Below are 14,960 nucleotides of genomic sequence, written 5' to 3'. Positions count from 1 at the left end.
TCTCTCTGTTTTCTTTCGTCTTTAAGCCATCTGGACTTCAGTTTTGCTTCTGTTATGAGTTTGGGATCAGGTTTTATATTCTCCTTCATTGGGCTCAGGTTTCCTTATAGCAGCTGATCAGTGAGTTGCACCCAGTGAGGTGTCCTCAGTGGACCCTCTCCTTGCCTCTGTTTGTCTTGGGTGGACCAGGGCAGCTATCCCGCTGCCTGCTGTCTGGCCCTTGGTGAAGCCACGCTTGCTTCCTGGCCTCCTCTCTGTGCTCTGAGTCCCCGTGTTCCCTCAGTCATGTTATATATTTGCTTTCATCAGGCTCTTTCCTCTGGAGCAGAGGCCTTCAAACTTTCTCTGTAAAAGTCCAGGGAGTAAATATCACAGACTCTGCAACTAGCCAGCTCTGTCGATGTCATACAAAGGGAGCCTTAAACAATAACTTGGGAATTAGTGTGGTTTTTGTTCCAATAAAACTTTATTTTTAGACAGTGAAATTTAAATTTCATTTAGTTGTCACATGTCACAAGTTATATTCTCATTTAAAAATTTCCCCAATCATTTATAAAATGTAAGACCACTCTTAGCTAATGGACCACATAAAAGCAAGTAGCATTCGGGATTTTAAAACTTCTTCATAGACTTGTAGACTACTGCTTGCTACAAGATCATTTTGGTTAAGGAAAAAAAAAAAAAACCTCTTTCTAGAAAAAAAAATAATGATCTTTGCACAAAATGTTGTCTTTAGTGAGGGAAAGGACCCAGCATTTATTGCACTCCCAGTACTTGGCAGGCTGGGACAGGAGGCTCACAGGTTCAAGGACAGCCTCAGCAACATAGTAAGGCTCTCAGCATTCTACCTCAGCGCCACCGCTGGCTGCCTCTCCACTGACTTGGGCCCTCTCACGGGGAGGCCCAGGCCTGGCACACAGCCTCCAGCTGCTCTCCTCTTCTCTGGGCCAGTGTTGGCTTCTGTGTTCCATACACGAAACAATAGGCCTGCTCAGGCCTCCCTCCTGGAGTATTTCTGGAAATTACTCACAGCCTCTACATAAATTTTGGGTTTTACTTTCTGTAGATGTTGAATATAGTATGAATTTAGCATGAATAGATTTTCTTTTGGACGGGACTACTTCCACTATAAGTAATGTTTAAACATTTAAATTTCTTCATAGACTTGTAGACTACTGTTACAAGATCACTTTTGTTTAAAATTTTTTTCTAGAAGAAATTTCTCTACACAGAATGTTTTGTCTAGTCTCTTACAACTATTATGAAATATTTTATGTGAGTTAAGATACTTTATAATTTTTGCCTCTGACTATGTCTCTCCCCAGCTCAAAAGTCAACTTGCACAGGCAGAGGCCTGTGGTCTTCTGGCTCACCACTTTATTCTACTTACTTGTTTACTTGGTGCTGGGGATTGAGCCCAGGGCATTCTTCCTCGGACCTAGACCCCCTTCCTCTTTTATTTTTTATCTTGACAAGTTGTTGAGGCTGGTCTTGATCCTGCAATCCCCCTGTCCTAGCCTGCCCAGTACTGAGATTACAGATGAGTGCAACCACACCTGGTTTGGCGCATAACTTTATAATCTGCAATAAAGTAACACATGTATATCCATTGCTTTATATGATATGGATCACCTCTATAAATAAATACTTTCAAAATTATTTTACAATAAACAAAGCAAATTTGTACCATCAAGAGCAGAAAATGTCGACATGGGCTGACTCCCCTCCCTCATCACTTTCTTGACTTTTTTTAGGGCAGTGGGGAGAATAAAGCTATAGTGCTTGTGCAAACTGAACCCCAGTGGTCTTATATAAATTGCTTAGCAGTGAAAAATATGTTATTCACTAACTACTGGGGAGAACTCCTTAATCGCACCGGGAGAGGGAAGGGAGTACATTTATTGAGCTCCTGATTTTCATTGTTGAATTCTTACAACCCTGCAGAGTAACCATTGTCGTCCCTTGTTCAGATCCGCATCCTCGGCCTGGAAGGTGGTAGCAGCTTTCCAAAGGCAACCAGCTTGTTGAGAGAGGAGCTGGATCTGCGCCTCAGGGTCTATGTCCACGTGCACTCCTCCTCTTCAGAGTAGCTTCAAAGAATGAGCTTTGAACGTGGTCAGCAGTGCAGCAACCCTTACCTAAGGTCCCACTTCCCATGGTTCCAGCTACCTGCAGCCTGACAATGTTAAATTCAGAGAATTTCAGAAAGAAGTGCTTCATAGGTTTAATTAATTAATTAATGTAGTGGTGCTGGGGATTTAACACAAGGCCTCATGCATAAGAAATTTAAATGTTAGCTGGGTGTAGTGACCCGCACCTATAATCCTAGTACTGGGAGGCTGAGACAGGAGAATCACAGGTTTGAGGACAGCCTCAGAAATGTAGCTAAGACTCTCAGCAACCTACTGAGACCCCGTTTTAAAAAACTATAAAAGGCTGGGCGTGGTGGCGCACGCTTGTAATCCCCGCGCTTGGGAGGCTGAGACAGGAGGATCACACAGGTTCGAAGCCAGCCTCAGCTACATAAAATAGATCTGGGAGTATAGCCTGGAGGTAGAAAGCCTCTGGGTTTCACCCCCAGTATTACACACACACACACACACACACACACACACACACACACACACACTCCATAAAAGGAGTAGTGGTAGCCGGGTGTGGTGGCGCACACTTGTAATCCCCGCGCTGGGGAGGCTGAGACAGGAGGATCGCGCAGGTTTGAAGGCAGCCTCAGCTACTTAGTAAGGCTTTCAACAACTTAGCGAGACCCTGTTTCCAAATAAAATATAAAAAAGGTCTGGGAGTATAGCTCAGAGGTAGAAAGCCTCTGGGTCTACCCCCAGTACCACCAAAAAAATTAAAAAAAAAAAGTAAAAGAGTAGTGGTAGAACTTGGAGTATAATACCTCTGGGTTCAATTCCCAGTAACACACACACACACACACACACACACACACACACACACACACACATTTAAATTACTATTCTTAGTAGTGAGATGAATCTTGCACTATCTTGTGTCCCACCTTGCCTGTGGATCATCCTTTGTCCAAATCTCTCCTGCACACCCTGCTGTCCCGTGAGCCACTCAGCAGCCCTCGTGCTAGTCAGATCAACTGTGATGACATGACACTATATTCAGTGGCCCTTGTAGAGCAGTCTCCCACCGTCCCACTTCACCTCGTGATGTACATACAGCATTGTTACCATCTCACACTGTCACAAGAAGGGTTGAAGCCAAACCCAGCAACGCAGCCAAGCCCAGTTTCAAAATAAAAAATAGGGCTGAGGATATAGTTCAGAGGTAGAACACCCCTGGGTTTGATCCCCAATAAACACACACACACACACACACACACACACACACACACACACACATACCTTAAAGTGGTAAATTTCATGTTAAGTATATTTTATGACAAGTAAACTTGGTTATCTAGAAGGAAGAAGGCTGAACATGGGGACTTTGGAGAACCAGTGACTTCTTAAGGTTCTATTACTGATGGTCAAAATCTGAAGTTTCATTACTGATGAGGAAAAGGAGGGAAATAATGGAGAACATCTCATAGTATTTGAAGTATGTGGAATTGTGGAAAACATAAAGTGCAACAACATGCAGAAAAGAAATGCAGACAATCACGTACAGCCTGAGATGAAGGTCGATGGTATGTGGGGATTGATGATGATTATGTTTTTCCAGGGGCTAAAGAAATAAGTCAGATCAGCCTTTGGTAATCACATCTGGAAATCGTGTGTTCTCCTGTCTCTTCAGTGGCCTTGCTAAAGCATGGAGCCAGGCATATTTTGGGGAAGGATCTGGCCCCATAATGTTGGGTGAAGTACACTGCACTGGGAATGAACTTTCAATTGAGCAGTGTCCGAAGAGTTCCTGGGAAGAGCATAACTGCAGCCATAAAGAAGATGCAGGGGTGTCCTGCACCCCGCTAACAGGTGAGGACCGCGGCCATGGAGATGCGGGTGTCCTGAACCCCCGGCAGGGCCATGGAGATACGGGGCGACCTTAACTCTCGGCAGGTGGGGGCCTCACTCCTCTCATACCATCTCTGGCCCCTAGCACCACTGTGGCTTGGCAAAGCCCCCTTCTCATCATTTGGATAACAGCATCAAATGACCATACAAATAAGTCTCTCAAAATAGACTAAAAAACGCCCAATGCAAATTATGTGTGTGTGTCGGTGCTGAGGGTGGAAATCAGGGGTGTTGTACCTCAGAGCTATACCCTGAGCCCTGTTTTATTTTTTATTTTGAAACAGTCTCACTAAGTTGCTGAAGGCCTTGCTAAGTAGATAAGGCTGGCCTTGAATCTGTGATCCTCCTGTCTCAGCTTCTCAAGTACTGTGATTACAGGTGTGTGCCACCATGCCCAGCTACAAATTATATATAAAAATGCTATCTCTTGCTTGGAATGCATGCTAGTAATCCCAGTACGTAGGAGGCTGAAACAGGATGCAGGTTTGAGGCCTCACCAACTTACGAGATGCTCAGCAACCTACCAAGACCCTATTTCAAAATAAAAAATAAAAGAAAATAGAAATGGGGTGTATCTCAGAGGTAAAATGCTCTAGATTCAACCCCCACTACCACCACCAAAAATCAAAACAAGCAAAAAAGCTATATTTTTATTCATAAATATTTTTAAATTTTTTTTGTTTAAGGCATTATAATCCTGTAAAATTAGATGAGAAAATATGACTGTTGCAATATGTAGTACCCAGTAATCACAACAGTGTGCAGTAATAAATTGAAGACATTAGATGTTATAATGAGGTCTCCCGTTCATTACCTATGAGCCAGTCACGCTCTCAGGGTCTGTGGCTGGTGCAAATATGTCTTGATGTCTCTCAGTTGAACTATCATAGCAACCCAGCCAGCGCTGCTGCATCCTGCCGCAGACCATTCCAGACTGCAGAGGTGTGGCCCAGCAGGTGCGGTGCTCTGAGGAGGCACATCTCAGAGCAGGAGTGTGTGTGCACACACGTGTGTGTGCGCGCGTGTGAGAGCTTGTGTGCCTGTGTGTGCTGATGTATTTGGAGGGGAGAACAAAACTAGGCAAGAGAAGTTGTGTCATTACAAACCCATTGTTTCTATGGTAAAAAGAACTAGAAAAATTCTGCTTAATCTTTCTTTAGGAAAAATCAAATTACCTCTCAGGTCCTGTGGAATACTGAGTTTATATCTTTTTGTAGACATCTCTACATGTTGTTGTTTTTACAGAAGACTATCATGTTTATACAAAGTAGAAATTCATACTTTGTGCCTGAGCTAAGCACTTCCGTTTTTCTGTTTCTCTCTTTCAAATGGTGAGAGCCTTGCTTTGCTGCTGTGAGGGCTGGGGAGGTAATGCAAGTCACAGCAATGAGGCAGTATTAATAAGTGGTCCAAAGACCTTCTGTTTGCTTTAAAAGATCCCAGATATTCATGAAAAGTAAGACCTTTACCCAAGGTTATTGATGTTTTACTAGGGGGAGGGTGTATTATTTCAGATGGAAATGGCTTTTAAATTTAGTTTAAAAAATTAAGTTCACTCTCCTGTGTATCTGCTTAGACTCTTTTTTATAAAATTCTTTGGGGATTAATTATTCATTGAGTTAATAAGATTTAAATTTCAGATCTGTATTATCCATAAACGAACAAAGGCAAGACAGAACCGAATTTTTATAATGCATGAATGCTAAGGATTAACTGGTACATTGGCATGGTAGATTGTTCTTTATTCAGCACAGCTTTTTCTGTCTTCATATTTCAGTACTTTTTGTTGTCAGCTAAAATTTTGAAGTATTGCCAGACACATTCTTTTTCTTTTTAAAAGTAAACAACCAATTTTGCTTACGTGTGAGAAAACTGAAGTTATGGGAACTTTCCCAAATATTAGTTCATCTATTATAAAGCAGATACTTTGGAGTTACATCAGAATATATTTTTCTACTCAGAGGAAAGGAGGGCACATAGCAGGATGAGTGGGCTGTGCTGTCAGACTTCAGGAACAGCGCCTCGGGGCGCTCACGGCCCTTAGTTTGACTGGAGACTTGGAGAGGCCTGCCGGTGGTGCTTCTGGGAAATGGAATGTCCTTCACCTTTTCCTGGGGGTCGGTGTGAGTCTCAGTGTCCCCTCCTTGTGCAGATGGGGCCATCAGGCTTGCAGGTGGCAGAGGCAACCAGGAGGGTCGCCTGGAGGTGTTCCACAGCCGGCAGTGGGGCAGCGTGTGTGACCACGGCTGGACAGAGCGGAGCACGCGTGTGGCCTGCCAGCAGCTGGGGTTCAAGTGAGTCCACAGACACACAGCAGGCCTTGCTGTGTAGCTCTGCTCGACATTTCTGTAGAGCTAAAGTACCCTTTCTCTACCATCTGTGTGTCTACCACCTACCTACATCCGTACGTGGGAGTACAGCACCAACAGCACTCACCTCTCCGGTCGCGCCCTGCTCGAGTAAGCGGGTGCCACCAGCCCCTTGTGCCAGTGCAGGCTGGGCCTCACACCTGACTTCATTCTGGCACATCACAACCTTTGGATGTTGTTAGTTTTGACATCATTGAGTCTAAAATTGTAGCCACGTCCAGTGACAAATGAGTTGGTATTACATTCTTCTCTTTCTCAGAATGTGATGACAATTATTACTTTGATTTGAGAAAAATAGCCCTCTTGTCATGAGATGACCTTTGGCTTGCCTTGGCCTCCCCCGAGAGCTGCGTGTCAGGCTCTGGGTCGTGCATTCCAGAGTCAGGACTTAGTGGGACGTAACCGCAGATGACGCCTTGGAGCTAAATATTTGAGCAAAGGTCATGAATGCCCATTCTCTCTTGTTTTCCATATTTCTGTTATTCTCATGCTTGAAAACATTGGCAAATTGGTTCATTTCAGCTTAAGATGGAGCTCATTGCAAATATTCACTAAATCCTAAAAATATACTTTATTCAAATAGGGCAAAGCCATGTTTACACATATGTATTACAGTTTACAGAAGTAATATAAAGCCAATTAAACTGTGGGAAAGAAAGAAGATTTAAAAAACACTGTTCAGCCAGGCCTGGTGTATGTCGTAGTTGGACTGCCATGGGTTGTATGGCTAGAACCCAAGGGGGCAGTCAGATTCTGTTACAGCCATACAGCTGGGATGGACAGATGCTGGTCATTTTCTGGGAAAATGGCACAAACTGAGAGTGATAGCAGCATGGGATTTAGTAAAAAAAATATTTGCATAGGAAGCAAGTAGAAATTCATGACAGAAAGATCTCTTCCTAGTCTTAATACAGAAATAAGAAAAATGTCCTGAGGGAAAAAATCGGCCTGTCATTATGACTAAGAGTTGAATTTCGTGGACTCTCTGAGAACTGAGGACTATCGACCTGATGGTATTAAGCTCACTGATTTCTGGAGGTTTGGATTTTATGGAACAAGATAAAAACTGAAGGGAGACTGGAAGAAGGTACGCAGCAACCTGACCGCAGCTCCTGAATTCACAGACCTTGGCTCTTTCCCAGCATGTGAGCTGTTACGGTACACCAACAGAATGAAGCCAGGTGGGACACAAGTGTCACGTATACAGCTTGGAAAGTTGAATTTGCATAACCTTGTGAGAAGCTGAGAGCACTGTCGTTACTCTGAAATCCAGGTTTTCCCGTAGACTGGGCACCGTGCTTGAGCAGGCCCTGTCCATCTGGAGACAGCCTGGGAAAGCTGGAGAAGGGAAACAGAGCCCCTCAGAGCCATGGGACGAGCTCACTCCCTCCCTCCACAGCCGCACTGCCCTCAGCAACTGTGGTTTCCCTTTGCATTCTGTCTGCTTGGAGGGTTAAATTGTAGACAAACCCAAGAAGGCACTAGTGCACCCGCCAAAACATGTTAAGAGGATGTAAATGAGTGAGGTAGACACAGCTCTGTTTCCCAAGGAAAGAGAAAACAACACCCCAGGAGCCATGGCTGGCTAGCTTGTGTCGGGGCTCCTCAAATCAAGAGACCGCATCTTGTGTGGGTGCCTGTCTTATCTCCACAGATACGGCAAGCGAGTCTCTGCAGGCCACTTTGAAGAAAGCCGGGGGCCCATATGGCTGGAGGAGGTCACCTGCTCTGGGAGGGAAGTCGCCCTCCTCCAGTGCTCCCGGAGGCCCTGGGGCAGGCATGACTGCAGCCACCAGGAGGACGTGGGTATCGCCTGTGGCCCCAGCACAGGACACAGACTGTCCCCAGGTGAGTCAGACACCTGGTGGCTGCTGCCTTACTGGGCTGCAAGGTGGCCATTTCTCATTTTTGCCTTTAAAAAAAAAAAAAAAAAAGTCCATTTTCCAAGAAAGAAATATCTTTTCAGTCTCTGCACTAATGTCACGAGGTTCTACCCTTAAATTGTTTTTGTTGCTTAGAAGTGTAGGCTTCTCTATAAACATGTACCTGGAGAGCAGAAGCAGCTGAAATACCCTGTGCACAACTCCTCTCCCTGTTCTGACTTTCATTTACCCCAAATTCTGACCAGGTATTTGGAGTGGGATTTTTAAAACTTCCTTCCCACACTTCTGGTGGCTCCTCTAGTTTCAGCCCTCACCACTGGCATCTGTTGCTTGTTCCTCCCCCCACCCCCTTTTTCTCTTTCTTTCCTTTCTTGTACTAGGGATTGAACCCAGGGACATTCTACCTCAGAGCTAAACCTCTAGCCCTTTTTATTTTTTTGAAACGGGGTCTCTCTAGGTTGCTGAAAGCTTCACTAGGCTGCTGAGGCTGGCCTCAAACCTGAGATCCTCCCATCTTGGTCTCCCAAGTACTGGGATAGCAGATGTGCACCACCTTGCCCAGCTCATTTTCAAGTTTTGGTTGGCTTCTAAGTGAATTCAGGGGTGTAGCTCTTCCTTCTAAGGTGTGCTGTATTCCACAACTCCACCAGGGGCCTTCCTGATTTCCAATTGCAAATTTCTTTAAACTCATATTTAGATGAAAAGTAGCCAGCTCTTCTAACAGTCTTGAAATAATTATAGATGCAGATCCTCTGAGAGCAAAGAACAATTAAACATTCTTGAGAAATTCTTAATGCCTGACCAGAAGGGCAAATAAGTATGAACAAAAAGCATAGTTATTCAAAATACTTTCCAGGACACTCTCAGCTCTGTCGTACATCTCTGTATGTATTTTGGGATATGCGTGAATGGATGTTAAAATAGCCAGGCATGGTGGTGCACACTTGTAATCCCAGCATTTGGGAGGCTGAGACAAGAGGATCTGGGTTTGAGACAGCCTGTTTCAGCCTCCCAAGCACTGGAATTATAAGCATGCAACACCACTCCGGACGCCAGCCTCAGCTACTTAGTGAGACCTTCCACAACTGAGAGACTGTTTAAAAAAAAAAATGTTGCGTTTGTAAAGTCTCTTTTGCTTCCGCGTAGGTTTGCTTGTGCTGGCTTTTTTTTTTTTTTTTTTTTTGCGGGTCTGGGGGTGGAACCCAGGGGCATTTGACCTCTGAGCGACATCCCCTGCCCTATATTTTTTTATTCTTTATTTGAAACAGGGTCTCACTGAATTGCAGAGGGCCTCACTAAGAGAGCTGAGGCTGTCTGTGATCCTCGATCCTCTGGTCTCAGCCTCCCGGATGCTGGGATGACAAGCGTGCGCCCCCACGCCCGGCTGTGCTGGCTTTCTAATTCTTCTGTTTCATGCTGTAGGTTTTCCTATCAGACTGATGGATGGAGAAGATAAGAAAGAAGGTCGTGTGGAGGTCCTGATCCATGGCCAGTGGGGCACAGTGTGTGACGATAGCTGGACAGACACCGATGCGGTGGTGGTCTGCCGGCAGCTTGGCTATAAGTAAGGACACTGAATATTTGGATGTCACTTTATTTTGTGTGTGTGGGTCTGGGGATGGAACCCAGGGGCTTTCGACCTCCAAGCTAGACCCCCTGCCCTATCTTTTATTCTTTATTTTGAAACAGGGTCTCACTAAGTTGCAGAGGGCCTCACTAAGTATCTGAGGCTGTCCGCGAACTGCCATCCTCCGGTCTCAGCCTCCCAAATGCTGGGATGACAAGCGTGCGCCACCACGCCCGGCTTTGGATGTTACTTGATGAATGTTTCTGGGTTGTTTTAGGCGTGTTCTACGAGTCACACTTTAGTGCCTTTTAGTTATTTATTTTTGCATTTCTGTGCTTTTTTATTAATGATTTTGCCTTTTCTGTACTTTGGTGCGTTAGAGTCTCACATCATGCGTAGAGTGACACAGCCATGGCATGGATGCATCATACATGAGCCTCCCTGACTTCTCCCCACTCCCTGGCCCACAGCAGAGATTGAGGTTGGCGATGGCATTGTCACACGGGTGCAGAATACCAGCGGGGTATTCTGCACCCGTGTGAAGAATTCCACTCTTCAAACAGCTGCAGTGCAGTGCCCAGGCACCCTGTTGTGTTCTAGTGGAGGATGGCAGTGGCTCATCCGTTAGCTGAGCTTCCTTCAAGCTGAGAGGCAGTGTGACAACATGGTTTCCAGTAGACAGACAAGGACAGTTGTTTGCCATGCAAAGCAGTAAGCCCTAAAGCTGGTGCCAAGAGGTCTGGAAGGCGGGTCCTTGCTAGACCCTGGCCAGCGGGGGGCATCCTTCCTGGTTCTGCACAGGTCCATGTGGGCAGCAAGGGCCTTGCAAGTGTTGACTCGGGGGTTACAAAACATGGAAAAGCTACAGCCTGGAGCGTTGTGAAATTTAAGCTAGTATCTATAAATTGTATAGATTGTAGTAGATTATCCTTAATTCTGTATCTATGCATATCTTAGATAGTGACCAATTCATTTGGTTACTTCTTTGTAGAATATATTTTCACCTTAAGAAATATTTTATTTTAATAAAAGTTCCAATGTTTTTGTAAACTTGAAACTTAAAGTTTGTTTTTGGTTAAGAAATGACTATTTACTGCCCCGCTTTAGACTTCATTCCTGTTCCAGCTGTCCTTATGGTCAATGGGTTCATTATTTGTGATATAGATTTTCTATTTACTATTTTTAAATTCATAATTACTTTATTAATTGTTTTGTGGTACTGGGGTTCTTGGGAACCCTTCTACTTCCGGGCTACACTCCCAGACCTATTTTATATTTTAATTTGGAAACAGGGTCTCTTAAGCCAGCAAGGCTGGCTTCGGACCTGCATGATCCTCCTGTCTCCACCTCCCAAGTGCAGGGAATACAAGCGTGCACCACCACGCCTGGCTCCTAAATACTTTATTAATTTTTAAATGTATACATTTTGCCGGGCGTGGTGGCGCACGCTTGTAATCCCCACGCTTGGGAGGCGGAGACAGGAGGATTGCCCTGGTTCGAAGCCAGACTCACTGGCTTAAGAGACCCTGTTTCCAAATAAAAAATATAAAAAATAGGTCTGGGAGTGTAACCCGGAGGTAGAAGGGTTTCCAGGAACCCCAGTACCACCAAAAAAAAAAAAAAAAAAGTATACATTTTGCCTTTGTGAGATGAGTGGACATTAGTGAGTCAGTCCAGGAGTGAAACTCAAGAACCATTTAGCTGCTCACACTGGGCCCCAGATGTGCCACCCTAAATCAGCCCCAAAGCTGATCCTCCGCTGTGAATCCATCCGACTGTGCCTCCATCCCACACAATCACAGCACCCATCCACCCTTCCAGTACTCATTGTATTTATTTATTTTTGGTGTGTGGTGCTGGGGATTGAACCCAGGGGCATTCTACCTCTGAGCTAAGTCCTCTGCCTTATGTTTTCATTTTTATCTTGAACCAGGGACTCACTAGGTTGATGAGAGTTTCACTACTTGCTGAGGCTGTTCTTGGATCTGTGATCCTCCTATGTACTGGGATTACAAGTGTGTACCACCACACCTGACTCCAGTACTTATTTTAAATAAGTATTAACTGTAAGCTCCCATATATTGTTACTTTTATTATTTATTATTATATTTTTGTGGGTCTGGGGATGGAACTCAGGGGCATTTGACCTCCGAGCTATATCTCCTGCCCTGTTTTTTATTCTTTATTTTGAAACAGGGTCTCACTAATTTACAGAGGGACTCACTAAGTAGCTGAGGCTGGCCATGAACCACGATCCTTCAGTCTCAGCCTCCCAAATGCTGGGGTTACAAGCTTGCAACACCACTCCTGGCTTTAACCTTTTACTTTTTTCTTTTTTGGTGGTTCTGGGGTTCCTGGAAACCCTTCTACTTCCAGGCTACACTCCCAGACACCTATTTTTTATATTTTTATTTGGAAACAGGGTTTTTTAAGCCAGGAAGGCTGGCTTCAAACCTTCACAATCCTTCCGTCTCCATCTCCCAAGCGCGGGGATTGCAAGCGTGTGCCACCACGCCCAGCGAGAATGTTATACTTTTTTTTTTTTGTGGGTCTGAGGATGGAACCCAGGGGCATTCGACCTCCGAGCTACACCCCCTGCCCTATTTTTTATTCTTTATTTTGAAACTGGGTCTCACTGAGTTGCAGAGGGCCTCACTAAGTAGCTGAGGCTGTCCGCGATCCACGATCCTCCAGGTCTCAGCCTCCCGAATGCTGGGATTACAAGCGTGCGCCACCACGCCCGGCTAATGTTATACTTCTTAAAGGTAGAAAATTATAGGGTGATTTCCCCCTGCCTAATCAGAGTGTAAGACTGTCATATTTTGACATGTTATTAAGTGTTATTTTCTAAACAGAAGCTAAATTACAGGCAGCTGCTTCCATAAACTATCTATGGGGTATGAGAACAAAGAGGTACAGTTATTGCCTCTCTTATTCAAATTTTTTGATAGTCATGAAAGAAATGATTTTTGGTATACATAGATGCTAATATTAATTTGTAAAAGTTAAAGAGTAAAATAGAATTTGAACATATCTTGTGGTTTATTCAGGTGCATGCCTGATTTTCCACATTCTTAAGAAAGCTCTGTTTCAGAGGTCCCGCCAGAGCAAGAACCATGGCTTATTTTGGAGAAGGAACAGGACCCATCCACCTGGATAATGTAAAGTGCGAAGGGAACGAGGCTTCTCTGGCTGACTGTGTCAAAGATGACATCGGGAGACACAACTGCCGCCACAGTGAAGATGCAGGGGTCATCTGCGATTATTCTGTCAAGCAGATGTCGGGTAACAGCAATAAAGGTGAGGACCCGAGGGCCCGAACCAGCCCTTGCCATGGAGGTCGTGGGCAGCTTGAGCCTGAGGGGAGGCTGCAGGAGCTTCCTCCAGCAGTCCTTGCGCCGGCTGTGCGGGAGCCAAGCAGTTCCTGCACCACACTCAGGTGAGGCTTGTGGGAGAGCCGGCTCCAAGCAGGAATGGGGCCTGCAGCCTGGAAACCAACTCCTGTCATTTCTATGTCCTTCCTTCCCTGGATGTGTCCTTGTCACTATCCCTAAAGATTCAGAATTGATAGCTACTTCAGAAAAAGGAAAGAAATAAAAATATATCCAGAAGTGGTGGTGCACACTTGTAACCCCAGTGCTTGGAGGTTGAGACAGAAGGATTGTGGTTGGCGGACAGCCTCAGCTAATTAGTGAGGCTCTCAGCAATTTAGTTGTTGCAGGGGATAGGTTGCAGGGGGGGGGGATGTGCGTAATGTGTGTGTGGGGAGAAGTAATTCCCCCACCACCACCACCACACACACAAACAGAAAAACCGTGGATTCTTGTCCTAAGCTAAGAATAAGTATTCATCGCTTGGACAGCTGCTGAAGATTTAAAGAAGTTTATTAGAAAGATAGAAATACAGAAAGTAGAAATACAGCCCCATGCCAAGATGGCATGAGGGGATGACTCGAATGAGTACACCCAAGGGCTTACACGCGGACTTGGCCTTTTTACACCCATGACCTCCATCTTGTTTGGGTGACTCTGACGTGAACGTCCCTGTAAGGTACCTCCCCTAGCAAGGTGTGGTGAGGTGTCTCCTTTCATGGAGGGCAAGGTCAAACCCTGCCCCATCCCCCCCTAGATCGTGTAGATCTGTCTTTAGAAAGAGGAAGCCCCAGCTCTCCTCTATTGACTTGTTAAGTACTTTGAGCTAGGTTGATTTACACTGGAATAGCTGCCTGTTGTTAGGCCGAAACCAAGTCCTTTCTTTATCCATGTCTGCCTCCATTTTAACACAACTATTTTGAAATATACCAATTATTTTCTTTTGAAATATATTAATAATCAGAGCTTTCCCAAATCTTCCTAGGTCATTCCCCATACTGGCACATAGTGAGACCCTGTTTCCAAATAAAATGTAAAATAGGGCTGGGAGTGTAGCCCGGAGGTAGAAAGCCTCTGGGTTTCACCCCCAGCACCATAAAGAAAGAAAGAAAGAAAGAAAGAAAGAAAGAAAGAAAGAAAGAAAGAAGAAAGAAAGAAAACTACTAGCCAAGCCTGGTAGCGCACGCACGCTTGTAATCCTCGCACTTGGGAGGCTGAGACAGGAGGATTACACTGGTTCAAAGCCAGTCTCAGCTACTTAGTGAGGCTATCAGAAATTTAGTGACCCCTGTTTCCAAATAAAATATAAAAAGAGGTCTGGGAGTATAGTCCAGAGGTAGAAAAGTCCTTGGGTTCTGTTACGGATTGGGATAATATGATTGGGGAAAACTGTTCCCCTGGAGCCCCTGCTAGGGTCCCAGACACACTTTCCCCCAACCCATAACAAAACCCAAAACGACCAAAAACAGAAAAAAACACGTGGATTCTTGTCCTAAGCTAAGAATAAATATGCATAGCTTGGACAGTTGCTAAAGATTTATTTGTTTGGTTGGTTTTTTTTTTATTTTGTGGGTCTGGGGATGGAACCCAGGGGCATTCGACCTCTACCCCCTGCCCTATTTTTCTTTATTTTGAAACCAGGTCTCACTGAGTTGCAGAGGGCCTCACTAAGTAGCTGAGGCTGTCCACGAACCGCGATTCTCTGGTCTCAGCCTCCCAAATGCTGGGATTACAAGCGTGCACCATCACGCACAGCAGTTGCTGAAGATTTAAAGAAGTTT

At 45.0% G+C, this 14,960-nt stretch overlaps 1 protein-coding gene across 1 annotated transcript in view; it reads left to right on the top strand.

Moving 5' to 3' along the window:
* PRSS12 (serine protease 12) overlaps positions 1 to 14,960 on the top strand; it is a gene marked incomplete at both ends in the record, with an annotated part of 36,666 nt that overhangs the window by 9,111 nt on the left and 12,595 nt on the right. Inside the window, 5 exons of the mRNA XM_080697816.1 lie at positions 3,772 to 3,950; positions 6,142 to 6,283; positions 8,013 to 8,206; positions 9,664 to 9,805; positions 12,903 to 13,108. Of these exons, the coding sequence (XP_080553942.1) occupies positions 3,772 to 3,950; positions 6,142 to 6,283; positions 8,013 to 8,206; positions 9,664 to 9,805; positions 12,903 to 13,108 (863 nt within the window). The remainder of the gene's footprint in view (positions 1 to 3,771; positions 3,951 to 6,141; positions 6,284 to 8,012; positions 8,207 to 9,663; positions 9,806 to 12,902; positions 13,109 to 14,960) is intronic.

Source organism: Muscardinus avellanarius, assembly GCF_963383645.1.
Source record: "Muscardinus avellanarius genome assembly, chromosome: 6".
Classification (NCBI taxonomy): Eukaryota; Metazoa; Chordata; class Mammalia; order Rodentia; family Gliridae; genus Muscardinus; species Muscardinus avellanarius.
Note: the sequence above shows the minus strand (reverse complement) of the source record. Positions and strands in the feature narration are given on the sequence as shown.